The following is a 9,931-nucleotide window of genomic DNA, read 5'->3' on the forward strand; positions in this document are numbered from 1 at the left end:
CCCCGTTTCGTATCTCTTCAAATGCCACCATCGGAGAGCGAGCAAATGGTTTATATTTGTTGGTTAATATATGAGCACATGTCTAACTCACGAAAATATAGGAAAAAACTTCGTCATTAAGCAAATTTGTCGCACTCTTGAGGCCGCGCCAATAGACGAGTAACTGAGAACATCATCACCACGCCGGGCAACTTCACGTTAGTTGATATGCACAATTAAGGCAGTCGGGATTGATGAGCATATCACGGACAAGCTCGAGCAACGACCGTGAACCTCTCTCATCAACAGGTGAGATGTATCAGAGATAAGCTGTCTCGAGATAAGGGTCTGCAGCGGCCTTGACGTGATACAATACGAGTCTAGCATTTACGATTCAAGGTAAAAATATAACGCCAAAAATGCAGAGAACGTGAAAAACCAAGGAGTAACAAATGTTGACCCAGGAACGCAAGGACTAACAAAAAAGCAAATTAATCTAGCCGTTGTATCTTTATCTACAGAAAAAATCTTGACACTTTTTGAGAAAACGGCTCTTGCGTCAGTGTGAACGCGATCAGAACTATAGAGCACATTTTTTTTATCGCAAAAACTGATATCAAATGAAATTTCGATTGAACACAGCTATCGGACAAAGAAGTTTTATCCGATAGCTGTAACTACTACCTAGCTCAAATCTCTATATCATTCCCAGGCTACCACAGTCGCACTGGGTAGAGAAAATTATTCCTTCCTGCGAAAAACCTGCAATGATAAGGCAGCAATTTAAACAAGCTTGGCTGCCATATCCTGTAATAATATATATCGTTACCATTCATACAAATAAGTCATTTTTTACTTCGTACAATAGCCGACGTCTTTTCGGTTTGCATCTATGACTATCATTATCTGACAGAAATCTTCGCAAATGGAGCCAGTTGCCTCCCAACCTCCAAGCAATGAAACCGATCTGTTCGTTTGCAGTCTCTGTATCTCATCAGTTAAGCCGCGCCATCATTAATATTGCCACTAAAACATTGTTGCTTAATACCAATTACAGTAGGGTGGCCGATTGGTTAAAGTTCGGAACACCACAATGGGAGCAGTGAGTTGTCGGTTCGATATCAGTAGGGAACTGTGATAAATTCGGTCGAAATTGGCGATGTGGCCGTGTGGTTAATTAAGCTCAGTGGATATTGGAGCAGAGTTCACGTTACGTTTTCGAGACCCACAATAACTGAAATTTTGCGATTTTCAGAATCGGCGACAAGCCTGATGACCAAATTGCCACGCTGACATCGCTATCATTATTATTGAAGTTTTAATGTTTTTTGCTAGGATTATTTCCATCATTTTCTTTGACCGTGTGTTAAAAGGGTGGGTTAAGAATCACAAATTTAAACTCGAAGAAAAGAAAAAATCCTCATCGTTTAATATGAATAGAAAAATTGAGTAATTACTGTAATATTCGAGGCACCTTATGTCTCCCTACATGACAAGGGAGCGAGCTGCCAACACCATTAAATATTTTTTTTTAATCATGAAGGGCCATCATGGTTGAAGATTAAGCCCATATTTGGCCTGTCGCAGATTCTCGGCCTCGCAAAATCTCAAGAGCTACCCGCGAGTCTCCCACGAGTAATTAGTGCTCCAATTTAGCTGCGCCTAACCACCCGACCACCACGTTATTTTCAACCATAGTTTTTACAAATGGAAACAGGATTCGAGCCAGCAAGTCACTGCTCCAATCTTTTCAATCACCCCAAAAATCATCAGAGATAATTCCGTTCGAATCTACGAGTACCACAAGGCAGACAAAGGTCAATTCCCGCGTTTCAAGATCAGTCCATCACTCATGGTTTCGCTTTTTGCCTAAGCTTCCAGCTGTACATTTATGTCGCCTTTCAAAATGGCGACTTTTGTTTTATATTAAGCTCATTCGTCTATTTGGACAAATGTATAACCTTTAATTTCAGGCTGCACTACAATCAGGTGGAAAGATACGTCGCCTGTCGTATATTTTTGATGAATAAATTTCCGTAACGTGGTATGGATGCAATGTGGTATTTTTCCCTCGCAAGAAAATTAGTTGCTAATGTGTTAGCAGGCAGCATTTGGGTAGCAAGGACTTGGGGTTAGCCCGGGGGAGCGTCCCGTGTCCCCAACATAAGTTTTATTTTTCTTCCGATGTCCCCTGCGGGCTAGACAGTTTCCAGGAATTACTTCACGTAGTCACGTTCATTAATACATCGTTCATTCGATAGGCAGTTTGGTAATAATTTAAACAACAAAGAAGATATAAAATTCCGGGAACAAGTCACGGGTTGGAATAATTAAACGTCGAAAGTCGCATTTTTTTCAACGTCAAGTTTTAGGTTTCGTCATATCAGAAACAGCAACATAGATGAGATACTAATAAATGAGAAAACTATCTGAATACAGGATTAAATTTAAACAAAAATCTTTCCATTGAGTCATATTTATTACACTTGGCCGTCAGGGAGAACAATTGCTAATACAATGGTGGAACAGTCGAGATGAAGTCAAAAATACTGGTCACATGAAGTGAGACAATAGGAACATAGAAATCAGATGTTGCAAAGTTCTCTTACGTGTCTTATAGCCTCACGCTCATCTAGTTACATGTATAATGAAATAAAATCTTCCATCTTTCATCAGTAATGACCTCGGCACTTGTTTAAAGTCTTGAAAGAAGTTGGCAACTCGACTGCATCCGTTTTCACTGTTTTCTAACTTTGTATTCTATTAGGATACCGAACAAACGAGGCAGTGACACGCCTTAAAGCGGCTTTGAACAATTTTCTCAACTTGCTTGGCGTTCGAGCCCGCAACTTGCAGCCCCAATATTGATGCTCTTGATCCCTTGAACAAGGCAAAAAAATGTTCAACAGCATCTGGTATTCACAGGCAGGGACACCCATCACGGTTGTACCCCAACCAAACGTTGACTGATTAAAAACTCACTGATCGGAATAGAAGCGACTATTACCGTAATATGGCCGAACCATCTGTCCGTAATAACAATTTTCCCCATGTTTTACAAATTCCCGATTTTTTTCTTTTTCGTTCATAGCAAAGCAAATGCATCGCAATAAGAATTCAATGAAGTTCACAAGCTAGAGCTGCTCCCTCGCGAGGTCAACGAAGTCAAGAGACTTCTGCTGCGTGTGGTTCAGAGCGGAGGAAAGCTTCAGGGCCTTCATGGCGAGCGTGAAGTGAGGAGGAGGTGGGCAACTAATCTTGATGTTCTTGCCATCACAGAACTGCCCACAGAAACACATAGCGTTAGATCATAGGTATTAAATAAGTATAGCAATAAGAATATTAAGGCGGTGTCAGCGTTAAAGAAGCTCCTCATTGTCGGTGTGCTTACTGCATTCTAATGGCTGTTCGCTTCCCGTCACGGAACCCTTTACTTCTGGGTCATGTTTTTCTAGTCGCCAGTTCAAAACATCGAAGAATTTTTACATCTAGTTCATGGCTTCAAATCCGAAACTCGGTGCTGGTGATCTTAACCACGTGGCTACTTCGAACTAGTTGTATTCTTCTTAGTGGCATCTATGGACCAGTATTCTTGCGAATAATTGGATATTAGAGAAGATGAGACTTTATCAACAAATATTCGACTCTTTCAAAGGGACTTGACACCGGAGTTGACTTGAGAATTTGACTGCGTTTTCTAACTTACCGGCAGCTAATCATAGGGCTCGTTTTAATAATGGAACATATTACTTGCCAAGCGCAAGAAAATGAAGTACGGAGTCTATTTTAGGACCGCTACCTGAGGCAGGAAGACGCTGCTGGCGTGCAGCATCATCGGCAGGTCTCGCACCTTGGACTGCTTCAGGTGCAACCGATGCAAGATGTCCGACGGCAGTTTCTGCGGGCACGCAATCAGACATTACAAAGTTAAAAAATGTGAAAATTTAGTATAGGTTTGAATGATACTAGGGTAGAGTAGAGTATAGGTAGGTAGAGGTATGGGTAGAGTATAAGTTTGAATGATACTAATTAAAATTCTTTTACATTTAATAATGAAGACCGTTTATAATTAAAATTAAGTTAGGAACAGAAAAAAATACAGGAAGTCTTCAATTTTCCCCGGCTGACCATGAGCGAAGTGACAGAGCAGAAAGAAACTGCACAAATATAAATCCCCAATAGGCTACAACAGACGCATCTATTTATTGGGAGATTGATCTAAAACAGCGATGGTATGCAATGTATTCGCATAAACATAGCACAGTATTTCAAACTGCACAATTGTTGGTTATCAAATTAATCAGGTTTGAGATTACGTAGTATATATAGAACGCTCAAGCTCATAGTAGCTACACAACCTGAGGCAACATCATTAACGACCTCTCCCGAACTGTTCCAGACAAGCAAATCAATTCACGGTATTAGAGTAGGACGATAGTCCTACTCTAATACCGTGAGTATTGGCGTACGGTATTGGAGTAGGACGTATCACGGTAGGTAGTAGGTATTGTATCACGGTATTGGAGTAGGACGATAGTCCTACTCCAATACCGTGAGTAGGACTCCAAGGAGTAGGACGATACCGGTAGTCCTACTCCTTGAGTATCAGGACAACCTGATGTAAAATATTGGACGACCTCTCAAGAACTATACGAGATAATTAAATAGTTTTAGTGCAAAGTATTAGGGCAACAATGAGCGTCGAGTATTTGGGTTACCTGCGGTACCATCTTGGAGGAGCTGGAGTACTTGTGGTCGGCGAGGATGGGGCAGTTGAGTACCAGGCCGAGGTGCGCGCGTATCTGGTGCTTCACGCCCGTCACGGGCTGAGCGCTCATCAGACCCGCGCTGTTGCAGCAGCTTAGCAGCTGGGGCAGACATATTCATTTATTTGTTTATTTATATATTCACCTATTTATTTATTCTACGGAGAGATCATCGTAACGTCTGGTACAAAACTTCGCGGATTCTGAGCAGACATCGGAGATAATGATTGGATGTGGAGGCTTGTGATTGGACGTGGGGGATTATGACTAGAAGTGGGAGGATTTTGATTGGACGTGGGGGATTACGATTGGGCGTGAGGGATTACGATTGGACGTGGGGATTATAAGCAGACGTCGGGGACCATGAGCGGATGTCAGGGGCTATGAGCGGACGTCAAGGAGAACATGCAGGCATTAGGTACAGTCAACGGACGTAGAGAATAACACGTGAAAGAAGAGGACAGCGAGCAGACGTTGCACTCTTTGAAAACAAAAACGGTGGAAAACGGTCGGAACGGCGTTTTAGTGGCCGGCAGTTACGTTGAATTTGACTATTTTGGTTTGGGTTAGATATTTTAGTATATGAAAAAGGCCTATGTCCGCGGTTAGGAAAGGTGATCTCTGCAGGTAGGATATGTGATTTCTGCGGTGAGGATACGCGATCTCTGTCAGGAGGTTACATGGCGAGAAAGGCTGGTTCTTGAGTACACCTGCAGTTGCTGGATTCTCTTCAGGATCGTGTCACAGATCTTACACTTCATTTCATTTCAGTACATATACATTTTCTACAACTATTGTTAAAGTTGTATTTTCTCTCATGTGGAATATGCAGTTTCTGATGAAATCGTGGAGAACTAAATATATTAATTGATTTATTCCTCTTACCTTGAACTTAGTGACAGCTTTGTGGCCGCCCTGGCGCCGCTGGTTGACGCCCTCGATCACGGGTCTAAGAACCATCCTGACCTTGCCATCTACCACACCCTCCTTCAGCGGCACGTCGATCAATCCTGGGAAACAAAATATAGGGTCATACTTAGGTTGTGATCCATATTACTTTAAACCCATGATGGTGCATTTGTACACACTCTTTAATCAAATGTTAATGCACTTCTGTGTACTTTTCAATCAAACTTTAGTACACTTGCGCGCACATTTCCATCAAAGGTTAGTGCACTAACAGGTATTAACGCCAGGCTATGAAAATACAGTGGATGAAAATGACAGCATAATGCGTTACGATTTTTGTAAAACACATGGAGATAACAGATATATACGCAGATCAAAGCAAAGCTAAGAGTATTGAGCCATTTTACAAATTATTGAGCCATAGTAACACTTTTTTGTGCACTTTAGCAAGTATTGAGCCAATACAAACAATAAGCTCACCATGAGCTATGCTGGGGATGTTCTTAACAATGGCGAGGTATGTCTTGATGATTGTGTGTTCTTTGAACATCTGTCGCAGCTTCTGCGCCACCTCCTCCGTACGTCCAAATAACAGTACACCTGATAATCAATAAAAATTTCAATTATCAAATTAAAAATACATGACTGAGTTCAAAAATGAAAAGCTTGAGAAGAAACTAAATTTGAATAACAGTGATATGCAGAAATATTGAAGAGTATCAGTTGGAAGTAACATATATACTTAGCAAATATAGCTATTAAATCGGCAAGTCAGCTAAGATCAATAAGTCAAATTAGGATTATTGGTTACACAAACTGATATTAAGAAATATACCACCCATAGCAAATATAGAGGTTACCATTGGTAGGCTGGGCAGTTTGTTCACACTACAATTTCTGCTTTAGTTGATTGTTTTAGCAGATGAGTTTAAATTTGAAAATAATTACTGCGTGTTTTGGGAAATGTTAGAGAAAAACTTACAACCTAGGCATTATTTGATCTCTTCTAATTGGGGTGCTGAAAAAAGTTGACATGGCAGTGCCACTAATTTGCCAATAATCCAATATGATGTAATTTAGTTTGTAATGACACAACAGTTGAAAGAACCGGATTTGGAACTTGAAACATAAGCCAGACAGGATAGCCACTTTAGTGTCTCAACTACTGTCCTGTTAAAATTTAGAAACAGTGCACGGAACATCATCATGAATATACCTGAGGTGTTAGCATCCAGTCTATGGATGTGATGCAGCTGTTGAGCATCAAGGATGTTACAGAGCTCAGGCATCAGATCTGTTAAGGTCCAGGAGCCTTCCCATCGTTTGTCACCGCCACCATGAGCACGAAGTCCATATGGCTTATAGATGCCTACTATGTCATCTGAACAAGGAAATATCAATTTATATATGAAAGGATTAAATACATACCATACCTATCCACTGACTTTTGAAATTAGTTATGTAGTTGATATATATTACTACTGCTTGTAACATTTTTTCACTTTTACAACTTTTATAAACAACTTTTAAACATTACCTATAATTTGCAATTGAAAAATATATATAGGTATCCCAAAATTCATCTAAAATAGGTATCCCTTGAAACCATTGAACTGCAATTTTCTGATAAGCTTAATTGTGGAATCTTTGAACAAAAAAAAATTGTTAAATCTCATTTTCAGTCTTTTGTGGAGCCAAATTTAACAAATGCTGATGATCAATACTGAACAATGAAGCTATTTTAAATATAAAACCCACTGTCATCATAGATTATCCAGTCCTTCAACTTTCTCTTCAAGTCATACTTGGAGAGTTTTCTTAAATCCAGCACACTTGATATAATCCGCTTGTAGGTGGGAACATAAATAGATCCATCCTCTGATTCCTCCTGCAGGTTCTTCTCTTTTTTATCTTTTCTCAATTTCAAAGCATAAGATAAGGCACTATCAGGGGCTACTTTTAGTTCAATTTTATTTTTACTGAACCATTCCTTTGATACATGAATGGTTTTGGACCCATCAGCATCATAAGCGGACTCGTCCAAAATGTCTGCCTTTACAGAAGTAGATTTGGTTGAAGTGTGTAAACTTTCAGCATTAGGTTTAGGTGTTCTATCAAGTGAAGGAACCTCTCCACTGATGCTTTTATTTGGTAGTATTTTCTCTCTAAACTTGAGTAGAAGTTCATCTTGCAATTTCTTAGCATGAGGTGATAATATTGGAACTGTTTCAGAATTTGAATCACAGTCATCAATGTCAAGGAGAGATCTTTCAAAATCCCCCATTTTTCTTCCAGGTAGTTCATTCCTCTGAGAACTGTCATGTTTGGATTGAATTTCATCTTTAAAGAATATTTCATCAATATAGTTCAATTCTTCATTATTCAGTTCCTGCTTAAAATTGGGCAGAGGCAGGTCTGATGCAGCAGTTTCCCTTGGCAAACTTCGATCCAATGCATCTCCAAAATACTGTTGGTCAATAAACGTAGCTGGGTCACTATCCGCATTAAGGGTTTGATTTTTTTCTTCTGTTACTGGGGGATAGTTTCTTGATAACATTTCCACATCAAAATATTGCTGATCAATGAGATTCATTTCATCATTATGCACAATTGGTTGGTCAGTTAGAGTATCTTCCCCTAATTCTGTATGATGTTTATTATCATTATCTAATCGCACTGACCCAAACCTAGTAACGTACAGAAATTCTGAATCTTCAGGATCTAAATCTGTACTTGCTTGAGACATTAAATGCAGCTTCCACTTCATTGCAACTGGATCTTCCAATTTGGCTTTTCTTGTTTTGGTCAATAAAGCTTCAGCAGATTGTAAATCAGAGCCAGTTTCTGAGGCAACTTTTTCATAATCTTCTGGTGCAGGCACACTATGCCTGGTGACTTTCCTGGGGTGCAAATTAACAGGATATAGACACAAGCACTTTTTCTGAGGTAGTGATAAACCTTTCATCAATAATTTAGTAAGACAGAAAGCTGATATGCCTTTATTCCCAGTACATGCCATCATGTTGAACAATAATTACTAATAGAAGAAATAAATAGGAATATTAAAGGCTTAAAAGTGAGGTGATCACCAATGAATTACCTGTAAAAATGGGAAACATGGTATGATTTATTCAGGCAAGATTACAATGTGTGTTATAGAGGCACATGTTACCGTATACCGGTATACCTGATGATCTAGTCTGATGCACAAAAGATGAGTTTAACTCAAAAATTAAGAAATTTCTTGCTTAACCCTTTAGCGGGCAAGCATTGAAATATCCAGAAATTAAAATTTCAGAAACCATTTCAAGAAAGTAAGAAGTATTATATAATATATTTATTTCTATGAATTTTTGCAAATTTTGCCTATTGAAGGTTTAAATCGCACTTGAAGAATTCAATAAATGCGATCAGTACACAAAATTTTTCTTTATAATTAAAATTCAGTTTATGCAAATGAAAAATTAGAAACATAAAAATTTAATTTAATTAAATTTAATCAAGTTGCCAAAATAAATAAATATATAGATTGATACTTCCACCTTTTGAAGAAAATGCGGAAAGAGCGTCAATTCCATTGTCCGAGTCAAAACCTTCATTTAAATGCTCATATTTCAATTTGTGGACTTTGCAGCTGGTGATGCTATAGATAGAACGATGGTCAGATAATTAGTGATTGACTGAGGCATTATAAGGATGCCTCAAAAACAAACAGGAAGCCGTGGTGATGCTTTTTGTGACGCGATTTCAAGTGATCATATATGGTAACTTACCTGTGAAAGGGTTAATACAAAATTTTTAAGGCTCTACAGGGACATACCGGTACCGGTATTTTTGATAACTTTGAATTGTCAGTTCTAATTCTTAACTTTAGTTAAGAATGAGACAAGAGATAATTCATCTGGGAGGAATTTTGCAATTGCAAATATCTGGACAACTCCACTCATGGCACAATAAGTACTTACCTAGAGATATTCCACACCTGATTGAGTCTGTCACATAACTTAGCTGCCTGATCTGCAAACTTATTTCCAACACCAAAAATGCCAATCAAATATTGCAAAAAATTTGTCAAAAAGTATAGATTTTCTATTTTTGAAAATACTAAGCAAAGATATTCCATTCTTCTAAATTTCTACTGGAAAAATTAGTAAAGAGCATTAGTAATATCAGTGGAATTTACAGCAAGCACATATTTCTGTCACAATCTTAAGTGGCTTCTACTAGATATTTCAGCTTGGCAAGACTGTATGAAGGCATTCAATTCTCTACTTAGA

General features: G+C 38.8%; 1 protein-coding gene across 1 annotated transcript; it reads right to left on the minus strand.

Annotated features, from left to right (window-relative positions):
* Nucleotides 1-2,439: 2,439 nt before the first annotated feature.
* On the minus strand, nucleotides 2,440-8,811 carry LOC108677145. Its single transcript, XM_018165305.2, has 7 exons — nucleotides 7,413-8,811; nucleotides 6,871-7,035; nucleotides 6,135-6,254; nucleotides 5,631-5,755; nucleotides 4,698-4,847; nucleotides 3,779-3,877; nucleotides 2,440-3,260 (listed from the first exon to the last, which is right to left on the minus strand). The coding sequence occupies exons 1-7, from the start codon at nucleotides 8,674-8,676 to the stop codon at nucleotides 3,114-3,116; spliced, it is 2,070 nt and encodes a 689-aa protein (XP_018020794.1). The 5' UTR covers nucleotides 8,677-8,811; the 3' UTR covers nucleotides 2,440-3,113.
* Between the last annotated feature and the right edge of the window lie 1,120 nt (nucleotides 8,812-9,931).

The sequence above is a fragment of the Hyalella azteca genome, unplaced genomic scaffold (assembly GCF_000764305.2).
Source record: "Hyalella azteca isolate HAZT.00-mixed unplaced genomic scaffold, Hazt_2.0.2 contig1311, whole genome shotgun sequence".
NCBI classification, from domain to species: domain Eukaryota; kingdom Metazoa; phylum Arthropoda; class Malacostraca; order Amphipoda; family Hyalellidae; genus Hyalella; species Hyalella azteca.

What these genes read in the sequence shown, in the direction of transcription:
- LOC108677145 (XM_018165305.2), bottom strand. Translation starts at nt 8,676, where the DNA reads ATGATGGCATGTACTGGGAATAAAGGCATATCAGCTTTCTGTCTTACT. An exon ending in CCTCCAAGATGGTACCGCAG is followed by an intron (nt 3,878 to 4,697) that starts GTAACCCAAATA and finishes GCGTGCCCGCAG; the next exon opens with AAACTGCCGTCGGACATCTT. An exon ending in GCAGCGTCTTCCTGCCTCAG is followed by an intron (nt 3,261 to 3,778) that starts GTAGCGGTCCTA and finishes TTCTGTGGGCAG; the next exon opens with TTCTGTGATGGCAAGAACAT.